At 39.3% G+C, this 27,281-nt stretch overlaps 1 protein-coding gene across 1 annotated transcript in view; it reads right to left on the bottom strand.

Annotated features, from left to right (window-relative positions):
* The window catches only part of TRAPPC10 (trafficking protein particle complex 10), a 119,565-nt gene that overhangs the window by 47,480 nt on the left and 44,804 nt on the right, over positions 1-27,281 (bottom strand). Inside the window, exons 4-6 of the mRNA XM_006876786.1 lie at positions 12,030-12,226; positions 8,711-8,906; positions 944-1,055 (exon numbers count right to left, since the gene is read on the bottom strand). Of these exons, the coding sequence (XP_006876848.1) occupies positions 944-1,055; positions 8,711-8,906; positions 12,030-12,226 (505 nt within the window). The remainder of the gene's footprint in view (positions 1-943; positions 1,056-8,710; positions 8,907-12,029; positions 12,227-27,281) is intronic.

The raw sequence follows: 27,281 nt of genomic DNA on the forward strand, positions 1-27,281 counted from the left end.
GTCCCTTAACATTCATTCCCAAAGTAAGAAAGATGCCCTGAGGCAGAGACATCTGGCTGGCCTAAACAGCACACCTTCCCATAAGGTTTCTGGCAGACATTGCAGTTCCTTGAAATCACTGCTTCCTTTAGACATTGTAACAAAGGTTCTCTAAAAGACACCCAATAAAAATGTCTGTATTACAGCATAATTTGAGGTGGCATAAAAATGAGAGCAATCCAAATGTCCAACAACAGGGGATGGCTGAATACAGTGCAATGCATCCCCATTACATGTGAGACACTGTGCAGCTACTAACAAAAACAAGTCAGAACTCCAACTGTTAACCTGCAGGGATGCCCGAGGCAGACAAGCTACAGAGAAACAGCTATACAATATGCCATTTCTATTAAAATAAATGTCAAACAAAAAACAGTACAAGCATACACTGTTTTCTTGGTATATAATGAATACTTGTATAACTGTTTTTTGGTTGCATTTATTGGAGTTTGCCTTTTTGTTCTTTTATTAATTTAGGATATAGTTTAAAAGTTACCAAACAATAAACAAACGCAGATGAGTACCTGTTAAGGTGTCACAAACTTTGTGTTTTTTTTTTTTTTTTAGTTACATACTGTAAACTATAAGCATTAAAAGACACCCATTCTTACTCTAACAAGGAGGCAGAGAAGGGAAGCATCTCTAGCCACTTGGTGCTATGTGTGGAAATAACATTTCACATCTGAAAAAAAAAAAGGTTAATGCGTTTACATTTAAGATTCTTCTAAAAGTGAAAGTGATTTGAACTTTACTTCTCATTTCATTTCCTACAGGAACCTGAGAATACATCCTATATAATTCATATAGAAGAAACAAAAGATGATTCAGTCATCTGCTCCAGACTATCTGAAAGCAGGAATAACCAGGCTCAGAAAGAATGTTTCTGAAGTGTGCGGAAACTCACCGCCAGCACCGAAGTTGACGACATACTGAGAAAACAGAGCGTCCAGCTCATCGTACTGCACCAAGGCATCTTCAAATTGCTGCAGCATCTCAAATACAAAGGCCAGCTCCTCCTAGTTATTCGGGAGAAGTTCAAAACAGCAAAGGCATGAAATCAACTTCCTGAAATATTACATAGTTCTCTTTATATTACTGTAAAGCAGCCCACACTGTTAACAGTGCAGTGTTAAGTAAAAATCAACGTGACTGTCATGTGTCCACATTTACACACCCAGGCAGGGATGAGGGCTGGGAAGGAACAGAAAAAGGCCATGCTAATTTTTTTGAACCCTTTCTTGACCTATTGGCAGTATATGATACAACCAGTGGCTTTCTTATCTTTGAGAGGAAAACATGTCCTCCTGACTATCTCCTTCCCACAGAGGGCCCTTCTCAGTCTGCTCTGCTGGCCCTCCTGTTGCCCCAGTAGTTAGTGCCCCTTAAGCTGGTCCTCAGACTTCTCTTCCCAGATCCATTTCCATTCAGTGCTTCTTTCTTTCCTAGTCTGTGGCTTTCTACACCATCTATGCATCACAGCAGCTAAATGTATAACTGCACCTCAGGCCACACCTGTACACCAACTGCATACTCAGAACCTTCACTTGGATGTCTATTGGACGGCTCAAATTTAACATGCACTAACTGAAATGTCCACAATACTGTTCTACCCAGTCTTCTCCATTTCATCCATTCTGGAGACTCTAAAGTCTTTTCTGTGACTTCCTGGCCTGACAAGACCTGTCTTCCTACCCCATCCCAGTGCACAGACTCTACCATACTGGCCCACTCACCCTTTCTCAAACATGGTGGCATGGGTTCTTGTCTTAACTTCGAGTACTTTACACTCTTTCTTCAAGTGTCCATGTGACTTGTTCTTTAACCTCCTCAAGTCTTTGTTCGGATGTCACCTGCCTGGTAAGGCCCTTCCTTAAACATTCTACTCCAATACCCAAATCCATCTACGCATTACTTTTCCTTGTGTACTTTTATTCTTAACCTCTGTATAATTTATTTGTTTGCTAACTCCTTATTATCAAGATGGGGACTAGCAGCACCTTAACACCTAGAGTGCCTGGCTTAAGCAGAGGTTCAAAAATATTTGTGGAACAAGATATGGAAAGAGATGGGTTTTTTTTTTCTGATGGTTTTCTTTCCTTACTGTCATTATGTCACATTTAAAAGAACAAGAGGCAGCATCTGCTTCTGTACAGACTGAAGCCTTGGAAATCCTCTGGGGCAGCTCGACTCTATCCTACAGGATCACTAAGAGTTGAAATCAACTCAACAGCTATCAGTTTATTTTGGGGGTTTGGGTTCTGTTCCAGATGCCACCACAACCTAGCTCTGTAGTTGTGTAAACTAGGCAAAGGACTACAACTACCCATGCCTAAATTTCCTTACCTGTATAATGAAGTTCTCTTTGCATAAGGTTTTTGTGTGGTGATTATAAACATATTTCTGTAAAATGCTTAGAAAAGTCCTGGTGAATACAAGTAGTCAGTGAGAGTCAGGTATTATTTTCTCCTCTTGTACTAGTATAGTGGCTACGAGTTGGGTTGCCAACCTAAAGGTCAGCAGTTCGAAACTACCAGCTGTTGCACAGGAGAAAGATGAAGCTTTCGGCTCCCGTATAGATTCATAGCCTCAGAAACCCTATGCAGGGTAGCTATGAGTTAGAACCAACTCCATGGCACATACCTCCAACCACCACCTACTACCCAGAAGAGTAGAGCAGAGACATTTAAGCTGTTACAGCCTCAGCCCTGTGACTCCTATAAGCTTTCTTTTATATCTTGTCTCCCCCTGAACAACTTTACAAGAGAAATTGCTTCCTTATGAAATATTTTCAGTACTTCAATATTTTTAAATGTTTCAAAAACTGAAACAAAAAGTTTCCATTTAGCGCACCCTAATGTTAACATCTTAAATAAACACAGCACAAGTAGCAAAGCCAGAAAATTAACATTGTTACACTACTAACTAAACCTTTGTCCTTATCTGAACTCTCCACATTTTCTGCATGCGTCCTTTTTCCTGGTCTAGGATCCTAACCCAGGATCCCATATCGCATCATGATGCTATTTTTCTTATGAGACTATAACAGGTTTTATGAGTCTATAACAGGTTTTCAGTTTTTCTTATATTTCACGACCTTGAGGTTTTGGTTTTTTTTTTAATGTTTTATTGTGAATTATATGATAGTTAACATGGGGAAACTTTAGCTTTACATTCATTCCATCGTATATCATCTCACTGCCATGGTTCCATGGTTTCAATCCCCTCCATGCATCCTCAACCACCCAAAGGGTATATCTCAGAAACCCACCCCCTACACTTCTCCCTCCTCCCCCCAGTTTTCAGCCCACAGTCCCTTTCCCTCTCTGGGTCCAAAGTCCCCAGTCGCTTCATCACTCCACGTCATCATCTCTGTCTCCATCTCAGGCATCTCTGTTTCTCTGGGTAGGGTCCCGCTCTCGGCTCTTCTCCATTGATGGTCCCAGAGGCCTCCCCGCTCCTATCCTGGAGAATCAGTCACTCCCTTCCTTGTTACAAAACTTCTACCTTTGCATTTCCAACCCTCATAATCCGTCCTGATAAGCATTATTCACTACAGTATCACGAGTTACCCATCTGTATCTCCTTTCATCAGCTCTGCCCAGACAGATTGAATAGTACCTTCTGGAGATTCTGCCTTCTGCCATGCTCCCTAGCACCAGGTTCCCTCTTGAAAGCTTGTAAGCCAGTCACTTCTTGCCTTTGTAGTCTCCCCCTCCCCATTTGAGTATCCAATGTCCAAGCTGCCCTTCTCTGTCTACTCTGTGTGTGTGGGGTGTGTGTGAATGTTTCTTGCTGTGAGGATTTGTTCCCTCTCATGACCTTGCGATTTTGAAGAGAACTGTTCATGTTATTTTGGCTACAGTACTCCAATTTGTGCTAGCTTTGTGTCATATCAATATTGGCATGAGGCTATTCATTTTTGTACCGAAATGACGATGTGCTTTCTCAGTGTATCACATGAAGGAGTTCATGCTCTAGGTTACCACTGGTGTTATCACTGGTGATGCTGAACTTGACCACATGGTTAAGGTGGTGTCTACTGGGTTTTTCCATTGTAATGATACTATCATTCCCTTTATAGTTAATAAATATCTTGGGGAGAATACTTTGAGACTACACAAATTCCATTTCTTCTCCAATCTCTACCCACTGAATTTACCATCCGTTGATGGATGCTGTCTACAACAATTATTGCTAGGGTGTTTGCCTAATGGTGGTTTCGTATTTTTCTTTCCTTTTACATTCATTTATTAGAAATTCTTCACGCAAAAGTTGAGTCTTTTTTTTCATTTCCTTATTTAATAAGCAAATTTCTTTATTTTTATCAATGTAGATCCATGGATCTGCATTTTAATCCATGGGCTAAAATCTAATTCTATATTTTGATGCTTAATTGAGTGATGCTATGACGTGGGGCCTTCAGATGGTCTTCATGATCTATCAATATGTCCCATCATTTTTTGAGTGCTTCCTTACTTTCTGGTTCTGCAAGATAGTCCAAATTTATCTTACATTTTTCCTACCTTTCAGATGCTCTGCATGATCTATCAGTATGTCCCATCTTTTTTTGAGCGCTTCCTTACTTTCTGGTTCTGCAAGATAGTCCAAATTTATCTTACATTTTTCCTACCCCAGCCTTGTCAGCAACCCATACACTAATAATGCCCAGTTACTTTTATTAGAGACTGGCATTAGAAAACAAGATCTTGGCACTGAGGATACTCATGGCTACTGATGTTATCACCTTTTCCAGATTCTATACTGGACAGGGCAAAAATATATATGAGTGTGCTAGTCATCTATCCACCAGCATGGGTTCACACTGATACCTCAGATACCAATCTAACACCAAGGGGGACATTTAGCCTTCCCCATTCTTGTTAGTAACTCCTAAGAACTCAGTTTAATGAACTTTAAGGGCAAAATAGTAGCTATTGTTGTTAGGTGCCCTTGAGTCGGTACCGACTCATAGCAACCCTATGCACAACAGAACAAACGAAACACTGCCCAGTCCTGGGCCAACCTCACAACTCTTGTCACGCTTGAGCCCACTTATGCTGCCACTTTGCCAATCCATCTCAGTGGGGGTCTTTCTCTGACCCTCGACCCTATCAAACATGATATCCTTCTCCAGCAACTGATCCCTCCTGAAAACATAACCAAAGTATGACTGACAAAGTTTGGCCATCCTGGCCTGAAGGAGCACTCTGGCTGCACTTCTTCTAATGCATATCTGTTTGTTCTTTTGGCAGTCCACGGTACTTTCAATAATCTCCTCCAGCACCGTAACTCAAAAGCATTAATTCTTCTATGGTCTTCCTTATTCACTGTCCAGCTTTCGCATGCATATGAGGTTATTGAAAATACCATGGCTTAGGTCAGGTGCATCTTAGTCCTCAAGCTTACATCTTTGCTCTTCAACACTTTAAAAAGGTCTTGTGCAGCAAATTTGCCTAATGCAATATGTCGTTTGATTTCTTGACTGCTGCTTCCATAAGTGTTGATGGTTGATCCAAGAATGAAGTCCTTGACAACTTCAATATTTTCTCCGTTAATAAGAATGTTGTTTACTGGTCCAGTGGTGAAGATTTTTGTTTTCTTTACATTGAGATGCAATCCATAATGAAGGCTGTGTGTCTCTGATCTTAATCAGTAAGTACTTTAAGTCCTCTTCACTTTCAGCAAACAAGGTGATCTGCATATCGCAGGTTGTTAATGAGTCTTCCTCCAATCCTGATGCCATGTTTTTCTTCATATAACCCAGCTTCTCAGATTATTTGCTCAGCATACAGACTGAATAAGTATGGTGAAAGAATATAACCCTGTCGCACACCTTTCTTAATTTTAAACCATTCAGTGTTCCCATGTACTGTTCGAACAATTGCTTCTCGGTCCAGGTACAGATTCCTCATGAGCACAATTAAGTGTTCGGGAATACTCATACTTCACAACATTGTTTATATTTGTCATGATCCACACAATTGAAAGCCTTTGTATGACCAGTAAAGCACAGGTAAACATCTTCCTTCTTTCAGCCAATATCCATTCCACATCCGGCTTGAACCTCTGGAAGTTCTCTCTCAACGTATGATTGTAGCTGTTTCTGTATTACCTTTACTAAAACTTTACTCACATAGGATATCAAAGAGATTGTCCGATGATTTCCGCATTCCGTTGGGTCATCTCTCTTTGGAATGGGCACAAATTCAGATCTCTTCCGATCGGTTGGCCAGATAGCTGTCTTCCAAATTTCTTGATATAGATAAGTGAGTGCCTCCAGTGCTGCCTCACTTTCTTGAAAGATTTCAATTTTTATTCCATCAATTCCTGGTACCTTGTTCTGTGTCAGTTCCTTCCAATGCACCTTGGACTTCCTCCTTCAGTATCATTGGCTCTTGATCATATGCTACCTCTCGAAATGGTTTAATATCAACCATTTCCTTTTGGTACCATACATAGGTATTCCTTCTTCTTTTGATACTTTCTGTATCATTCAATAATTCGCCCAGAGAATCCTTCAATAATGAAAGTCGAGGCTTGAATTTTTTCTTCAGCTTCCCCAGTTTGAGAAATGCTGAGCATGTTCTTCCCTTTTGATTTTCTGACTCCAAATCTTTGCACGTGTCTTTGTAATATCTAACTTTGTCTTCTCAAGATGACCTTTCAAATTTTCTGTTCAGCTCTTGTATCTCCTCATTTCTTCCCTTTGCTTTAGCATCTCTATGTTAGACAGCAAGTTTCAGTGTCTTTTCTGACATCTATTTTGATCTTTTCCTTCTTTCTTGTTTTCTTAATGACTTTTTGCTATCTTCATGTATGATGTTCTTGATGTCATCCTACAAACTCTTCTGGTCTTCGGTCTTTAGTGTTTAATGTATCAAATCTGTTCTTCAGATGATCTCTAAATTCAGGTGGGACATATTCAACGTCATACTTTGGCTCTTGTGAACTTGTTTTCATTTTCTTCAGCTTCAGTTTGAATTCGCATATGAGTAATTGATGGTCTGTTCCACAGTCTGCCCCTGGCCTTGTTTTCACTGATGATAATATGGAGCTTTTCCATCGTCTCTTTCCGCAGATGTAATCAATTTGATTTCTATGTATTTCATATCTGGTGAGGTCCATGTGTATAGTCGTCTGTTATGCTGTCTAAAGACGGTATCTGAAATGAAGAAATCATTGGTTTTGCAGAATTCTATCATGTGATCTCCAGCATCATTTCTATCACCAAGGCCGTATTTTCCAACCACTGATCCTTCGTCTTTGTTCCTAGTCTGTCTTTGTCTGGAAGCTCATCTGAAACCTGTCCATCATGAGTGACCCTGCTGGTATTTAAAATACCCGTGGCATAGCTTCCAGAATCACAGCAACTCACAAGCCACCACAATATGACAAACTGACAGATGAGTGGTGGGGTCTTCCCTATAGGCGTCTGGATATTATCCTGTCACAGACAGTGTTGTACCTCATGACTGATCTTGATATATTCACTTTGACGATGAATGCAACAACACCATTCCTCTTCAATTTGTCACTCCCAGCATAGTAAACCATGTGGTTGTCAGATTCAAAACTGCCAACAGCAGACCATTTCAGCTCATTAATGCCTAAGATATCGATGTTTATGTGTTCCTAGAATGGAGGAGGAATCTGAGATGTCTGTAATAGGTCTACCTTATATGAAACTATTGACAACTTCAAATTCTAAGAGTTACAAGGCCAATCCACCAAACACCACTAAACACAAGTAACAGAATAAGAAATAAAAATCAAATTTTCTCATCAGAATTTGTCTTTTATTTATTTACATTGCATTTTTTTTTTTTTTTACTAATTCATGCACAAGCAATATTTAAATATGAAAATTGGGCTTTTCAGTCAAAAGATTAACAACAGAACAGGTAACAAACAATGCACTTTGCAATGTTAAGAGGGGCTCTCCCCTCGCCTAACCTAATAGACTCCACATCCCTTTGTGCATTTAAGACATTTTTTCTTACAAAAGAAAGATAGCTGCACATGAAATACAGTTTCAAAAGCTTAAATATATATATATATATTTTTTTTTAATGTCAAGAAACTAGCTTAAGATGATCTAACAGAGTACAAGATCATCAAATACAACTATCCAGGAAATGGTCCTAGGAAGTCATAATTTAATCACAGTGACTGACATGCATTGCACCCTCAGTGAAGTGCAGCTACCACCACCAGGACCACTACCCACCACTACGGCTCCTCTGCCTAATTCATTTCCATAGTACAGAACCTAAACTGTCTCCTGAGACTAACAAAACCAACACTCCCCGAAGACAAAACTGTTTCAAAAAAAGGCTACATTCCAACCTCCCAAGCAACAGGGGAGCTAATGATATAAATCTCCCAAGAGACTCTCTCTGATCTTCTGCTTTAAATGCCAAGAAACTGAACTGTTATCTACTCTCTCCACTAGAATTGCCATGATTGTTGTTGTGAAGTGCCATCAAGTCGGTCCCGACCCATAGCAACCCTGTATAGGGTTTCCTAGAAGCAGCTGGTGAGCTTGAACCACCGACCTTGCAGTCCAAATGGTTTTACAGAATTGCCAGGACAGAGCTGCCTTATTTAGAAAGAAAGACAAAGGAAAGGGGGAGGGAAGAGAAATGGTTTCATTCTGTGATTAGCCAAGTACCTGAACCATGAAATATTCACAAAAGCTCCAGCCCGGCTCAGTCCTCTTCTCCCTCAAGGTTCTCATGTCATCTTCAAACTTGCCTAAGTTTTTGGTAAAAGACATGAGAAGCAACGTCCTAAGTTTGGTCAGGAAGGCATTCCAGGATTCCTGAGTACGGGAAGAATCCTTCAAGGGGTCGGACAGCACGACACACCTGCAAAGATAGGAAGGGCCGTTTTGGGAAACACTCCCCAAACAGCATAGCAGCTCAATAACTCTGTTTTCTGGGAGTGCAAATTGATTTCCTTCCTTTCTTCCTTCTCTGTTGCTTTTTCCTTTCTTCCTTCTTTTAATTAGTGAAAAACATTAGGCAGGCAATGAGAAGCCAGACTAGGAATAAGTTTCATCCTAAACTGGTTTGATGCCCCATGAGTAGTAAGTACAGGAAAAATTCCAAGGAGCGATCACTACAAGGTGGCTGGAAGGAGGAAAAGACATTTAGGTTGAGTCTTGAATAAACCCTGCCTCCAGGATACATTGAAAAAATAAGGTGATCATGTTGTACTTAGCCTTACCCTCATTCCCTCACTCCCTTTTTAAAGCCTCTGCTGGATTCCCTATAAATGACAAGATGGAATTTAAGATTCTTACCATGGCATACAAGACCACTGCAATGTGGATCCAACCTGACATCTTGTATTAGTTCTTACTACAATGAACTCTCATGCTCTCCCCTCTTTTCATCTGGCACATTTACTCACCGTTGACAACCAACTGACAGGCCTCACCCTAAATGGACCTCTCCCTCAACTGTCCCCCACCTCTAGCTGCTCCACACACTCTGTTCCCACACTGATCATAAAATACATTTTCTCTCTGTGTGTCTGCCTCTAAGTGGGATTCTCAAGGGCAGAATAAATAATAACAATTAATAAATGCTTAGACCAGGCATCATTCAATTTTACTACGAGAAGACTTTGTGTCTTGGTGTAAAAATATCAAAGGCATAACATTACAAGGAAGTTTCCTATGGATTTAGAAAAAGCAACAAGTCTTCAATGGGTTAGACAAGGTAGCTTTCTTTATCCTTAGTTGGAAAAGTTTTTAAAATATATTAAGTTAAAGAACTAAGCACAAAACATTATGTAAAATATGATATTGCTTCAAAATATGCATACAGGCGTGTGTGTATACGTGTTTGTGTACATAAAAAGAAAAAAGTCTGGAAAAATGCATACCAAATTACTAAGAATTAGTAGCCATTCTTACTTTGCCCACTGACTTTTTCTAATAATTCTACAATGAATGTTGAATGTTTTAATTTAAAAATATATAAGTTTTAAGTTTAAAAACTAGTAAGTCACTTTTAAGCTAACTGTTTCAATATGTTCAAAGGCCAGAAATCATACTGTATGTAATAAAAAAAATTAATACAAACTTTACTAAGTTTAAATTTATGAAAATCTGACCTAGCTTTTAGAAAAATACAGAATTACTAAAAATGGCTTTGGAAATTATCAACCATCAAAATGTTTAGCCTATTGAAGATCAAATGTTTAAAAATTTTTAGTAAATTAAATTTTATGTATAAAGAATGATCGTTAAAAGCAACTTAGCTGTAAGTGGTGAGCTCAGCAAAATATACTTTTGGCAATCAGGCAAAATTACCACAGTCTTGAAAGTAATAAATAAGTACTTTGTAAATTATTATATAATTTGAACATTTCAAAATGTGAAACTAACACATTCATAGTTGTTGTTAAGTGCCATCCCCACAGTACCAACTAATAAGATTTTACTTAATAAAATCCATACAAATAGTATTTGCTATTTTTGTTGTTGTTGTTGTTGTTTTTTAAAAAAAAAACTCAAGAGGCCAATGGTTTTGACTTCTGGCTCTACCTCATCACTTGCCCCTTTGCCAGTAGACTGTGTAATCATAATCAGTTCTCTTGCCTCAGCTTTAGGGAGTCGACTCTGCTTTCAGACCCAAAAGTGCCAGTAAAACAACCCGAAGAAGGAAATGTTCTCAGCTCTCAATCATGTGGCATTTTGTTAAAATCTTAAATGGATTCCTTTTGGATAATTAGTTTATGATTGATGACTAACTTTAAAGAAAAATTTAAAACCCACAAGTTCAGATTGCGTAAAATTTATCTACGCTAAACCTTAAATTAAAAAAAAAATCTAAGATTTAATTCAAACTACAAATAAGTCAAGTTTGTGCACAGTGGTGTGCCCAGTATTGCATGAAACATGGGGGAAAAACCATATGTGGTCCTTCCCCTGAAGAACCAGTCACTCACTGGGTTGACACCTACATGTGAAGTGGTCACCTGTTAACTCTAGTAATCGCATGGAGTATCATTGTGTGGCCTGCACTCCAGGCTCCAGACACTGAGGATTTCTTTTCCATGATCACGCCTTAATTCCTTTTCACCCTCTTCACCCCACCAGCATTTTCTCAGGGAAGCTTTCCCTTGGCCCCTACATATACAAACACACATCCCCCTTCTAGGCTCTTGCAGCACTTCCCATACAATGATCACTAGAGGGCTGACAACCATATGGTGCACCAACGTCCATCCCTGCCACAGGACGCTGTGCTGTGTCAAAGCCAGGATCTTGCCTGGTTTGTCACCCTGGCTCCCAGGGCCTGGCACAATGCCTACAGCACAGCAGTTTACAGTAAATGCTAGGTGAATGAGGGCACTAAGCTCTGAGAAGTAGACCAGGAACTCTACAGGAGCTAAGAGACATGGCAGCCAGAGCCATCAGAATGGCATCATCAAAGAGAGGAAAGAAGCTACGTCATGGAGAGAGGCGGGGTGAAGACAGGAAGGCAAGCCCATGAAATAAATGAACTATTAAAGGTTTGGGGCTCCTTCTAAAGTTCCTAAAGGAGATTTTTAGGTTAGTCTTTTATATCTTCTGTTCTTACAAACTCTTACTAGGTGTTAAGTCAAACAAACAAAACACATGATTACAGAGCTAAAGTTTAAGGAAGCCTGTTCCACAAAGGGACTGCAAACCTTCTCAAAGTCCTTTAACTGTTAAAGTCCATTATTCACCATGTGACCACAATATCCTTCTCGCCTAAGCCACACACTTGGACAATGACTGTTTACAGTCTATAGTCCAGAGTCCACTTGTCACACAAGAAACTTCATGAGGACAAGGTCCTGGTCTTCTTTTGAGCTCCCTCCACTAGTGTGTTAAGCACGCTGCAGCTGCTCATGAAAGCACTGCTAAGTAAAGATTTAGTATTATGCAGGAAGCCAGTAATCTATATCATCCACAGATTAGCCAAATGAGGTAAAAGTAAAGATAGACTTACCTGTCACTCTGTTTATTACAAAAATCATTTCTTATTTTGTCCACAATAGATGTTCGGGGAAGGATGTTGGTTTTGTTTTTTTTCTTGGCATCATTTTCAACTACCACTATTAACCAGTCCACAGAGCTATGAGCTTTCAGAACATTCTGCCATTTGGTGAGGTCATCTTTTACTGTAGCTTTATACACTTCAGTATCCTAAAAATAAATAAGTCACTGTGAAAGAGCATTATTCAGTGCCCGTTAGCTACTTGGCAAAAACTGTCCAATAACAGTGAGTTCATAGCCACAATGCTTTAGAGGAACAGCTCCAAGGCACCAGGCACAGCCAACACTGAAGGGAGAGACCAGCAACCAAGTGATTGCTCCTGGTGGGTACACTGTGCCAGGCCCAGTACCAAGCTCTTTATGTGAACAATAACAGGATACAACACTGAAGCTCTTGGTTACTCCAACTCTATATAAGAGGGCATTGAGAGTTAGCGAGCTCAGTTGCCCACAGTGACAAAATCTGTTAGGCAACTTGATACTTTAGAATACCTCCAAATCCTCTGTGCTTACACACTCAACACAGACCTTCAAATCCAAAGACCAACCTAGCTCCTTACACACAGGCTGGTTATTCACTGTGACCTGGCCCACTTCTTCCCAGTACCCCTCACCACACTCCTACACTCAACCAGTTCTCATGGGCCACTCTAGCCTCAATGCCACCACAGGCCAAGGCAAGGACAAAGCAACTTAAGGTGTAGACTCAAGCGATGAGAACAAATCAGCACTTCTTCAGAGCAGCATTGATTTACAAGAACCAACAGGGGAGGTATACTGGCCACAAAAATCAACTGTGCTGTCAGGGGAAGTACCCTGGCAAGGAAGCCACCTTACCTCCCACAGAAGAGCAAAACAGGGCAGCCCCAGCTCTCTTAAGAGCATCAGCATATTTCAGAAAGAATTAAAAAAATACAGTAAGTTTACTTATTTGTAACCTTATTTACAAGTAAGGTTACGCTCCTTAAATTCACGAAGCAGATTTACAGTAAAAATCAATGTTCAGTAAATAAGTTATCTACCAGTAACTTAAGGAGCATGGTGATTACAAGTAGGGAGGTTAACCTCAAGATCAGCAGTTTGAAACTATCAGCCGTTCTGCAAGAGAAAGATGAAGATCTCTGCTCCTGTAAAGCCTTACAGCCTCAAAAATTCTATACAAGGTCACTATGAAACTGACTCCACAACACACAAGCATCGCCACCACCGGTAGTAACTTAACCAAATGAGTCAAATTTTCTAAAGAATGGCCATTTGGAGACTTGAACTGTAGAGTGTGGCATGTCAGTGTGCCATGAGTTCTCTAAGAGCGCTAGGGGTAGTTTGTCTGAAGAGCAAGAATCAGGAGACGTTAAAGACCAGGTGAAAATCATAGCATTCTGCTCATCATGGGTTAGATCCAGGAAGAGAGTGAAAACCTCTCTGGTGACAACAAACATCCATGAAAACACTAGCTAGCAGGGACCACTCACCCAAAAGTAATCCCTAACTGGCACGATGAGCTACCATGCTTCACATAGGGAAATGCTACCCCACTCCCAGACTTGTAAGGATCTCAAGATCTGCTCATTAAGCAAGAGGGAAAAGATAGCTGTTTCAAAAATTCCTAAGGGAGAGTATAAAAACATGGCGGATCGGGTAGAAGTGCAGTGAAGAGCTCCATCAGCAACAATACAGAATACCGGACCAAGCAGGCTCAGAGGATGATGCCAGAAGTCTGAACCACATATAAAGGAATATTTAGGAGGTTGGAAGGCTTACAGCTAAGAGAATTTGTAGCAGAAGCAAGAAATAAAGTGCCTTCTAATTCAAGATATGCAGCTGATCCTGAAGCCACCATCTTGGGTGAGAACCAAGCGGGGAAAGGATCAGAGCAGCCATGGACGCCACACAGAACTGTGGAGATAAAGGTGTGGAAAATTTTAAATATATATATATTCATTAGTCTCTTGTTGGTTGCGTACCTCCTTTCAGGTGATTAGATGGGGTGCCTGAGGGAGTGGACACCCCACCCCCACCCCTGAGGGTTCTACTATGCATGCACACAGATCTCCTTGAAATTTAAAGTGACAGTTTCCACTTAAAACCAAACAGCAGTGCAAAACGGCCACAGCCAGCCCTGCACTAGGAAAAAGGCCTGAACGGGGATTGTGGAGCAGGATAGGCAGACTAAAAAGGAAATAGGCCGAGAATTAAATCCTGAGCTACCTCACAACGACCAACAGCGGCATCTGGAAATTTCTCAGAAAGAAGAGTGAAAAAGGAAGGCCATCTCCTGATCACATCTACCTGGAGGCAATCACAAAGCAATAAAAGTACCAAAATACACACCCATCTAAGAATTAAGGCCACAAATAACTCCTGAATATGCCCAAAAATCAAAGAGATGACCAACCGTATCAGCACATGTCCAAAAACAAGATAAAGTGATTGAGACAAATGAGCTGGAAGTAGACCTACACTCCATACTGTAAAATGGGCAGGCTTTGGAAATGTCTGAGAAGGAATTCAGAAAAAGGATTATAAAGTGTATCAAAATACTTTACAATGGTTGTTAGGTGCCACTGAGTCGGTATCGACTCATGGCAACCTTATGCACAGCAGAATGAAACACTGTCCGATCCTGATCCTGGGCCAACCTCACTACTGTTGCCAGGCTTGAGTCCATCGCTGCTGCCACTTGGCCAATCCATCTCGTCTCTTATGCTGTCTAAAGAAGGCATTTCAAATGAACAAATCATTGATTTTGTAGAATTCTATCATGCATTCTCCAGCATCATTTCTACCACCAAGGCCATATTTTCCAACTATTGATCCTTCCTCTTTGCTCCCTACCTTTGCATTCTAATCACCAGTAATGATCAATACATCTTGATCAATTTCAGATTAAAAAAGCTGGTAGAACTCTTCCATTTCATCCTCACTGGCTTTAGTGGTTGGTGTGTAAATCTGAATAATAGTGGTATTAACTGGGCTTCCCTGTAGGCACATGGATATTATCCTATCACAGATAGTGCTGTACCTCATGACTGATCTGGATATGTTCTTTCTGACAATGAATGCAACACCATTCCTCTTCAACTTGTCATTTCCGGCGTAGTAAAACATGTGGTCATCAGATTCAAAATGGCCAATACCAGTCCATTTCACTTCATTAAAGCCTAAGATATTGATGTTTATGCGTTCAATTTAATTTTTGACCACTTCCAATTTTCCCAGATTCATAGTTTGTACATTCCATGTTCTGATTTTCAATGGATGTTTGCAGCTGCTTCTCTTAATTTTGAGTTGTGCCCCATCAGCAAATGAAGGTCCCGCGGGCTTTTCTCACATCATCATGGTCGACTCTACTTTGAGGAGGCAGCTCTTCCCCAGTTGCATTCTGAGTGCCTTCCAACCTGAGGGGCTCATTTCCCGGCCAGCAGTTCGAAACTACCAACTGTTCCGCGGGAGAAAGATGAGGCTTTCTACTCCTGTAAAGATTTACACCCTTGGGAACCCTGTACAGGGTCGCTATGGGTCAGAACCGACTTGACGGCACTTAACAACAACAACATATCTGACAGTGTTTCTCTGCTATTCATGAGGTTTTCAGTGACTAAATATTCGGAAGTAGTTCATCACTCCTTCTTCCTACTCTGTCTTCGTCGGGAAGCTCATCTAAAACCTGTCCATCATGGGTGACCCTGCTGGTATTTAAAATACCGGTGACATAGCTTTCAGAATCACAGCAACCCATAAGCCACCACAGTACGACAAACTGACAAACAAGTGGTGGCTTTACAATGGAGTTGAGAAAAATAAGGAAGAAGTCAGGAAAGCGTTACAGGAATAATCAAATAAGATGGATACAGCATTGGAAATAATTCAAAACCAACAGAAAGAGGTCTATATGATTAATGATAGAATTACCAGAAATGGACAATACACTGAAAGGGCAAAGGCGTAGAACTGAAGAGATAGAAACCAGAAATAGTGAGCTAGAAGATAAATCTCTCAATACTACTAAGATAGTAGAACAAACAGAAAAGAAGATAAAAAAGTCTGAAGAAGGCCTAAGATTCATGTTGGACAATATGAAGAGCAATAACTTAAGAATTACTGGCATTCCGGAACAGGAAGAATCACACAAGTTCACAGAAGAGATAGTTGAAGAGCTGTTGGAAGAAAATTTATCTAACATCTGGAAAAGTGAAAAGATAAGCATTCAAGAAGCTCAACGAACCCCAGAAGGATAGACCCTAAGATACAATCACCAAGACATATAATAATCAAGCTCTCCAAAATCAGATACAAGGGCAGAATCCTGAAAGCAGCTAGGGAAAAGAAAAGTGTAACATACAAAGGCAAGTAAATCAGAATAAGCTCAGATCTCTCAACAGAAACCATGCAGGCAAAAAGTCAATGGGGAGACATATATAAAACCCTGAAAGAAAGAAAAAAACTGCCAACCAAGAATCCTCTACCCAGAAAAGCTGTCAATTAAATATGAAGATGCAATCAAAACATTCCAGGATAAAAAGAAGCTAAGGGATTTTGCCAAAGCCAACCCTGCTATGAAAAACATCCTAAAGAAGTTCTGTGGACTGAGTACCAACAAGAACAGACAACAACCAGAGAATCAATCCCCCTGAACTCAATCAACAAATGGAAGAAAGAGTCAAGAACAGAATAAAATTTTAAGAACAGAAGATCTGGGAGGTCAGTCTATGATCAAAACAATTACAATGTGAAAGAAGGTAAACACAGAGGAACAGAGATCCAGGTGGTGAGAAGGTCAGGGGGAAAAAATTACAGAAAAAAAATGGAGGGAAGAGTTAATGGAATATAAAGTAACCACAACAGTAAGGTTGGGGTGGGGGTTTCAGTTCAGGTGTTCGGGAGGGCAATACAAGAAGGCAGATGAGGCAGAAGAACAAAATAAATAGGGGAACACTGAGACAGGTTTACATGGGCTAAGTGAGACAGAGGTAAATAACGATGCATACTCAACGTTAGAAATACTGGGTTCTGTGATACAGGGATGTACACATAGTTTGAAGAGGGGAAATAATACTAAAATGCTTGACTGTCTTATGAATATTGTTTTCCCTTGTCTATTATTGTAAAATAGATATTTAAGTGGGATAAAAAGTACTGTTAGGAAACATGATTACAGAAAATAAGTCCGCTTTCAGTCTATAACTGACTGGAATACCTAAAAGTAGTTCTAAGACTTGCCCAGTGAAACAGGCCTCTTGCAAAGCCTTTGTAGAGAATAGGACCTTAGGTGGAATCCTGAGTCCCATCCAGAACCTTATAAGGTAGGGCATTCCCACTAGCAAGGACAAGCAGACCAGCCTGGAACAGCTAGAGCCACAGAAGATACATCTTCAAAGAAAGATCATCAGAAAAACACAAAACAATAATGTCACCATGACTGGCTACTAAAAGAATAAGCAAACTGTTTGCCAGGAAGCCATCAAGGCAAGCAATCAAATTCTTTCAGGACAAATTCCTAAGACTGAAATGCAAAGGGAACACACAAACAGGCACATAAGCTTGCTGGAAACCACACTGGTCTACTGGTGAGTGGAAGAGAGGGTAAGGCAGCAATTAAGAAATGGGCTGAGTTTAACCACAGTTCATTGACTCACACTGACCTGAAGATGAGAGAGAGAAGAGGAAGGTCCAAAGTGTGGTGAGACCTGGGGACACTTGAGCCCATGGACAAGGACATAGCCACAGGGGGCTAGAGCTGATATGAAGTGAGGGGAGATGCACAAAAACACCCAAACTTGCAGACAGTACCCATTTGACCTAGCCCGATGACTCGATAATCAGAACTCGAATAGAGGAAGATTACTATATATATGTTTTTGATAAAGGAAACAAGGGTAAATTGCTAAAATTTGATGAACCTGACCATGTAACCTATAGAGCTACATGGAGGTGCAACTCTAAATACCACTGTATAAAGAATTGCTAAAACTAAATACTATGAAGACAAATACACAATTTTTAAAATGTGCAAAAGAACTGAACACTTAACCTAAGAAATTTATGAGTGGGAAACAAGCACATGAAAGATGTTCAACATCACTGATCATAAATACTTTACATAAATACTTTTTAAACAGCTTATCTGTAAAAGACCCAAATGAAAAACAAGTCACATATACATCTAAAGGTGAATGAATAATTGAATTGTGGTATATTCAGGCAGTGGAATATTATTTGGCAATGAAAAAAAATACCATATGGGTACATGCATTATAACACAATAACCAGACATAAGAGAATACATGCTTCCACTGACATCTAACTTGAAAAGAGATAAAACTCTTCTATGGTGGTGGCTGTGTGCCATGGAGTCAGTTCCAACTGATACACAACCACCATGCATAGGGTTTTCAAGGTTGTAAGTCTTTACAGGAGCAGAAAGCCTCATCATTCTCTGGGGGAGTGACTGGTAGACTCAAACTACTGACCTTTTGGTCAGCAGTCCAGCTACTACACTACCAGGGCTCTTTCTTCTTTAGTTACAGAAATCAAATCAGATATTAACTGAGGTGAGGCCTTCACAAGGGTACTTTTTCAGTGAATAGAAATTTTCTCTATTTTCAATTGAGTATTTACTTGTATGTACATGTATATTCAACTCATAGAACTGTTCAATCAAAATATGCCCTTTGCTGAATATAAATTTTATCCAAAGTCACAAAGTGAGGGAAAATTGCAACAGAAACCTAAGCAGTTGTGTTCCAAGTTATGCACTTTTAACCAATCCACTATACTGCCTCTAAGTACGTTTATGTCAATAGATTTGAACGTCTGAATCGGATGTCAACACCTGATTATATTAAGAACTAGAGAAGAAACTGAAATGTTATAAGAAGCTTCCCCTTGAAAATGTACCAGGCTAGGAATGTTTTATGGAACCATCTTGACTTTAGTTAGAATGTACCTTTACACAGGGGTAAAAATAGAAGCAGTCCAATTTATACTGCCTAAGTATCATAATCTTAATAAAACAAAGACAGCAATGCAGATCAGTTTCACTTTTAAGTATAAAATCCTACAAATTATCAACTTACTACAGAGACCACATTAAAAAAAAAAAAAAAGGATAATCACAGCTTTAAATATATATATAGATCCCTACCACAAAATTAATTTTTAGAAAACACTGTACTCATATGGTCATAAAAACTAAACAATAAACATATGCAAGACTTTTATGAAAAATAGAACACATTACAAAGGACATAAAAAAGAGGCATATAGAATGGAGAAGCACATCATGTTGCCAGATGGGAAGCTTTGTTCTGATTAAAATTCTTCTCCAATGAATCTCTAACTTATTCAAGACAATCCCAATTAAAACATCTCCAGTCATCTTTTGAACTGATGTGCAGTTATCTATTGCTGTGTAAAAAAAACAAAACTAAAATGTAGTAGAGTTTAAGACATTTATTTTGCTTACAAACATGTAATTGCGAGAAAATTTGGTGGAGACAGCTCTTCCCTGCTGTGAGCTTTAATGGCTAGGAACTAGAACTCACCAATGCCTGCTGGTTGGTACTAACTTGTTGACCAGATCTCAGCTGGCCCCTGGCTGAACACCTCCAAATGACCTTTCCACAAGGCTGCTGGGCTACCTCGCAACATAGAAGAAAGCACCCCAAGAGAAGCTGGTAGAATATATACTACCTTCTATGACGTGATCTCAAAAATTAGAAAGTGTTACTTTTAGCACTGTGAGGAACCCACCCAGATTCAAGTAGAGGAAACACAGACGTGACCTCTCAACAGCAGGCTAACATGCTCACACAGAGAAGCAAACATTAGGCTGGAACAGTCTTCTCTGGAAAATACAATGTCACGCTTGACAATTTGATTCTAAAACTTGTATGAAAGAGAAAAGCTGCAAAAATACCTAAGAAATTTATTTTTATAAAACAGGTAATGATACATATTATAAAAATGCAAGGAAGATTATATTTTAAATTACTGTCAATATTCTCAAAATAGTATTGCAATTATATAGAAAAATGTCCTCATTCGTAATATGTGTGCTAAATTAAGTATTTAGGGTTGAAGTATCTGGACTACAATTTACTTTATTTATACATACATGTTGTTGTTGTTAAGTGCCGTCAAGTCGGTTCCAACCCATAGCGACCCTATAAAGGTTTCCAAGGAGCCACTGGTGAGCTTGAACTGCCAGCCTTTAGGTTCAAGCGGACTTTGCAGTCCAGCACATTAACCAACAATGCCACAACAGGACTCCTAACACATACATTGTTGTTGTTAAGTGCCATTGAGTCAGTTCCGACCCACAGTGACCCTGTATAGGGTTTCCAAGGAGTGACTGGTGAGCTTGAACCACCGACCTTGGAGTTCAAATGGCTTTGCAGTCTGGTGCATTAACCCACAGCACCACACCAGGACTCCTCTACATACGGATATTTAACATATATGTTAAATGTCTATTGGAATGTATTATTGTACTATTATTTCTACTTTTCTGTATGTGTTTCAAAACAAAGATATAACAGACATAACAGTTATAAATACCTATGTACCAAAAGGAGTCCTGGTGTGGCGCTACAGGATAAGCACTGGACTGCTAACCGAAAGGTCATCAGTTCAAACCCACCCAGTCACTCACTGGAAACTCATAGGGTCACTATGAGTCTGAACTGTCTCTATGGCACTTAATAAATAAAAAAAATACATCAACCATCTATACAAAACAAACCACAAGATGCAAGAGAAATGGAAACAGACCAGTAATAGAAGACTTTTACAGTCAGCGGAAGTAAGGCATACTTCAAATAGACAAAAAAATAAAATGTAAACTCTAAATGACCTGAACAATACATTCAGGAAGGTAGATCTCAACACTATACTCGAAATCAGATACAATACTTCCTCAAACATACATGGAACAGTCATAAAGACTAACTATGAGGTCACAGAGGAAGAATTAGTAAGTTATATACAGTAAAAATAAAAACACTGACCACAATGCAATAAAAACTTTAAAATAAATTTAAGGTCTAGAAATTCAAAACCTTCTATCAAATAACTCTAGGGCAAATGAAAAATATAAAGAGAAAATAAAGTACTTCTGAAAAATGGTAAAGCACTATGGGAAAATTCCAACAATATCAGAGCAATAAGAGCAACGTGACCTACAAGGTCAGCTATTTGAGCCACCAGCCATTCCACAGCAGAAAAATGAGGCTTTCTCTTCCCATAAAATTTTGCAGCCCCAGAAACTCTATACAGGATCACAGTGAATTGGAACCAATTTGATGGCACAACAAAAATTAAATAGTATTCAATATTTTGCCCATAGAATCCTTCAATATTGCCAATGGGGCACAAGTCAAAATGAGGAGAAACAGCCATAAACATCCATTAATTATCAGAACATGGAATGTACAAAGTATGAATGTAGGATAATTGGAAATTACCAAAAATGAAATGGAACATACGAACATCTATATCCTAGGTATCAGTGAGCTAAAATGGACTAGTATTGGTCATGTTGAATCTAACAACCACATGGTTTAATATGCCGGGGATGACAAATTGAAGAGGAATGGTGTCACATTCATCATCAAAAAGAACATTTCATATAAAATATCATATAATTCATAATAAAACATGGAGGGGAAAAAAGAACATTTCAAGATCTGACTACTGGAGATTGGAATGCTAAGGTTGGAAACAAAAATGATGGATAGATAAGTCATTGTAAAATACGGCCTTAATATTAGAAACAATGTTGAAAGCCCTAAACAAGGTCATTATTAGTCAGAACCATCTTGATGGCACTTACCAACAACAATGGACAAAATACTAAATGATGCAGAAAAGCATTAAAAGAAGGTGGGAGGAATACATAAGAGTCACTGTACCAGAAAGAAATGGATGATGGTCAAACATTTCAAGAGGAAGCATATGATCAAGAGCCAATGATACTAAAGAAGAAGTCCAAGGTTCATTGAAGGCATTAACAAAGAACAAGACCCTGGAAATTGATGGAATACAAATTGAAATCTTTCACCAAACTGACGTATCACTAGAGGCACTCATTCATCTATACCAAGAAATTTGGCCAACTTACTGCAAGAGATCAGCATTTGTGGTCATTCCAAAGACAGATGACCCAGCAGAAGGCAGAAATCATTGGACAATACCATTAATATCACATACAAGTAAAATTTTGCTAAAGATAATTCAATGATGGCTGCAATAGTATATTAAAAGGGAACTGCCAGAGGTTCAAGGCAGATTCAGACAAGGATGTGAAACAAGGGATATCACTGCTGACATCAGATGGATCTTAGATGAAACACAGAATTCTAGAAAGATGGTTACATGTGCTTTACTGACTATGTAAAGGCTTCTGACTATGTGGAGCATGACAAGCTATGGATAACATTGCAAAGAATGGGTTTTTCAGAACACTTGATTGTGCTCATGACGAACTTGGACAGAGAGCAAGGAGATACTGCATGGTTTAGAATCAGGAAAGGTGTGCACCAGGGCTGTATTCTTTCACCATATTATTCAAGCTGTATGCTGAGAAGCTAGATTATATAAAGAAAAGCTTGGCATCAGGATTGGAGAAGCATTAACAATCTGAAATACGCAGATGATCCAACCTTGCTCTCTGAAAGTGAAGAAGACTTCAAATATTTACTGATGAAGATAAAAGACTACAGTCTTCATTATGAATTGCATCTCAATGTAAAGAAAATAAAAATCCTCACCACAGGATCAATAAATAACATAATTATAAATGGAGAAAAGATTCAAGTTGTCATAAGACTTCATTTTGCTCAGATCAGTAATTAACATTCATGGAAGCATCAGTCAAGAAATCAAACAACATATTGCACTAGGCAAATCTGGTACACAAGAACTCTTTAAAGTGTTCAAGAGCAAAGATACCAGTTTGAAGAGCAAGGTGCTCCTGATCCAAGCCATGATCATTTTAATTGCCTGATAATGCATGTGGAAGTTGGACAATAAATAAGGAAAACATAAAGGAACTTATGTATTTGAATTATGGTGTCAGAGAAGAATATTGAAAGAACAAACAGGTCTGTGTTGGAAGAGGTACAGTCACAATGCTCCTTGGAGGCAAGGATGGTGATACTTCGGCTGTCATACTTTGGACATGTGGAGGGTCAATGAAAAGAGAAAGACCCCCAATGAGATGGATGAACACCATGGCAGCACCAATGGTCTCAAGCATAAAAACAATTGTAAGGATGCATAGGGCCAGGCAGTGCTTCATTCTACTGTGCATGTTGTTGTTGTTGTTGTGTGCCGTCGAGTCGGTTCTGACCCATAGCGACCCTGTACAGGGTTTCCGAGGGTGTAAATCTTTACGAGAGTAGAAAGCCTCATCTTTCTCCCACAGAGCAGCTGGTAGTTTCGAACCGCTGACCTTAAGGTTTGCAGCCTGATTCGTAACCACTACGCTACCAGAGCTCCCTACTGTGCATAGCGTCACTCTAAGTTGGAACTCACTCGGTAGGACCACAGCAACAACAATTAAAACTCAAGCAGAAATGAGTGAGATAGCTACAAACTAATACAGCAAATCAGATTAACAAATAAAAATCCTAGTTTTCTAAAACAAGGGCATTTTCTCCTTATTAGCAAAATAATGTTGCTGTTTTAAGTGCCATCAAATCAGTTTTGATTCATAGGGTTTCCGAGGAGTAGCTGGTGGGTTTGAACTGCCGACCTTATGGTTTGCAGTCCAGTGCTGATCCTCCACCACCACACCAGGACTCCTACCCAATTTAATTCAAGGAAAAAGGAGAAAATGCAAAGTAAGAAATAACGATGGGGAAGCAACTACGGACATTTATTGTATTTTTAAAGTCACAAAGGACCCTTCACATAGTCAACAAAAATAAACCTTAAAATTTTGTTGAAAAGAGTAATTTCTAAGAAAAATACAGTTTATAAAAACTGACAAATGGCTGGAACAGACCAATTTTCATGAAAGAAACATAGAAAGTGATGAGGAAAACTATGCTACAAGAAAGTGCCAGGCCCAGATGGTTTGGCAGAAGAATTCCCTTATACCTTTATAAGATAACTCCAACATACACAGATTATTTCAGAGTACAGAGAACAAATGAAAAGTTCCAACTTTTTTCCTTTATTAATCAAGTAAAACATAGCTATATGTGATAAACAATAACAACAAAATTAGAGACCAATTACTTTGGCAAAAATATCCTAATAAAATTTAAGGAATAGACTCCAACACTATATTAAGAAAATAATACCATGACCAAATGGGCGTATATGCCAGGAGTATAAGTATAGTGCAAAATCAGGATATCCAATAATGTAAGTCAATATCTTAATAAGGTGAAAAAAGGAGTCCTGGTGGTGTAGTGGCTAAAGCACTGGCTGCTAACCAAAAGGTCTGCAATTCGAGCTCACAAACGGCTCCACAGAACGACACAGCGGTCTGCTTTTAAAGCCTTACAGCCGTAGGAACCCTGTAGAGTGGCTCAGTCAGAATGGACTCAAGGGCAACAGAGTTGGGCTTTTGGGTTTTTCGGTTATTGATGGGTTTTTTGATGGCTTAACAGTTAAGTGGAGTCCTGCTGTGGTGCTGTGGGATAAAACACTGGAACACAAGGTTGGTTTGAACCACAAGGAGGGTGGTTCAAGCTCACCAGCTGCTCCTTGGAAACCCAATACAGGGTCTCTATGAGTCGGTAACCACCTGACAGCACTTAACAACAACCAACAGTTAAGTGCTTGGCTACTAGTCAAAAGGTTGGTAGTTTGAACTAACTAACCCAGAGGCTCTATGGAAGAAAGGACTGGCAATTTACTTCTACAAAGATTACAGTCTACAGAACCCTAAGGGGCAGTTCTCATTGTCACATGGAGTCTCTATGAGGTGAAGTAGATTTAACATCAACAAACAAAAGCAAGGAAAAAACAAGTCATGATTATCTTTCTTGATGCTGAAAAAAAGCCTTTGGCAAAATTCAACACATATTCCTAATAAAAAGCTCTAGAGAAAACAGGAATGTGAGGACACTTACTTTACATGATAATATACATTTATCTCAACCCTACTTAGTGGGGAAACACCAAAGGCGTTCCCATTGAAGTCAGGAACAAGGCCAAGATGCCCACAGTTCCACTACTATGGAATGCTGCCTTAGACCAGGGAAAACAATTTTAAACTATCTTGTTGTTAACTGCCATTGAATCGGTTCCAACTCATAACAACCTATGTAAGGTTTCCGAGGAGCGGCTGGTATGAACCACCAACCTTTCGGTTAACACTGACATGGAGGTCGAGCCCTTTCCAACAGCACCATAGAAAAAAAGAATAAAGTTCTTTCTATTTGTAGATGACTTGATAGGAAACTTGAAAAACCCTAGACTCTGGAGCCTAGAGAAACAATGGAAAACTGAACTTTTAATCAATAAAAGAATCTAGCCACATTTAACATGAAAAGAATCAACAGCAGCCTTCAGAGACACAAAAAATAATCAAATGAAAGATACAATGGGAGAGAAAACCTCATTTATAATAAACAAAAGAAAGCAAAATACTTAGATAAAAATTCAGTAAGAAATGTTTAAAATCTCTAATGAAGAACAGTCCTGACAGACACAACAGTATACTTCTACAAATGGAAAGACATCCCTTGTTCTTGGTTAAGATGTCTCAACAAAATGTTAGTTCTATATATACTAACTTAAACACTTCATGCAGTTTTAACAAAAACACCAAAAATACTTTTTCTGGAATTAAGCAATTTCATATTAAACTTCACATGAAAAACAAGGCATGCAAGGACAGTTTAGGAAAACACAGAAAAGGATGAACTCTGAGGGAAGACTAGTCTTACCAGTTATTAAACCACTATGACTATAAATGGAAGTCCAGGACTCCTGGTGTGGCACTATAGAATAAGCACTGGACTGTGAACCACAAGGTCAGCAGTTCACACCCAACAGCTACTTCTCAGAAACCCCATGTAGGGTTGGTACATGTTGGAACCTACTCAACAGCGCTTAAAAACAAGAGGGAAAAGTAAGACATACAAATAAATCCTGAACTCTTCTTGGCAGGTTTCTTTTTCACTGTGGTGTGGGCATAACAATTCTGAAACTATCACATGCATGTTGTTGGATGAAGCAGTAACTAAATACATTGATGCTGCTTAGAGCCAGGGTAGACACAAATACAAACATGGAATGGGATAAGGCAAGGAAGACTGCTGTGGTGTCAGGCTGAAACAAGAATCATCAGCAGTAACTCATAACTAACACACAAAGGGACTTCAAAAAGTTCCTAGAAAAATGCCATTAACTTTCAATTCCATGTTCCCACAAATTTTTTGAAGTCCCTTCAAATATCCTTTCTTACCTCACTCAGTCTACTGGCAGGGCCTAAAAACAGTGATACTCCAATAGCAATGTGCACACTTAGTGTCAAAGGAACCAGGACTCCAGGAATAAATGGCTGGTTCAGGGTTCGAGTAGTGAAAGCACAAGATAAACTTAGAATATCTTGTTATGCTAAAAAGTTAGAAAGCATCCAAAAGGGTACAGGGCCAACTTGAAGAGACTCTCCACTAGTCAAACCTACAAAAACTGGGGCTTCAAAATATGAAAGATTAATGGACTATAGCCACCGAGTGCCTTTCCTTAGGGTACAAACTAGCTGATAAATGCAAAGAAAGTGACATCTGCAACCTTCTTTGATAAAGACTGGTTCAGGCGAGAATCACCATCAGATGCTAAGTCTATATAGAAAAGTCATATAAGTAGCAGGATCTCCACATGATCTTGATAGTATCTCCAAAGATAGTGTATTTGTTGCAAGAGGAAAATAATAACCATGCCATGGAGAAACAAGACTACTCCTTTACCAAGGCACCAAAAATAACATAACAACCAACAAGAGTTGTGCAGAAAAGAGCACAGCAGGCTGACTGCTCTCCTCAGAAAGGCTGGCCTAAAAGGTTGGTATTTGGGAACTTGGATTCTGGAGGGTTCCCACAATTATATATATGATACAACTAGTTCACTGTGCCTCAACTGTATGTCCAAACGACATGGCTCATTCTGAATATCCACTTTCTTTCTGAGTATCCAGAAATTTTTGTGTGTGTGTCAGGCAGAGGACGTCTAAGTAACCACTCCT

The sequence above is a fragment of the Chrysochloris asiatica genome, unplaced genomic scaffold (assembly GCF_000296735.1).
Source record: "Chrysochloris asiatica unplaced genomic scaffold, ChrAsi1.0 scaffold00415, whole genome shotgun sequence".
Classification (NCBI taxonomy): domain Eukaryota; kingdom Metazoa; phylum Chordata; class Mammalia; order Afrosoricida; family Chrysochloridae; genus Chrysochloris; species Chrysochloris asiatica.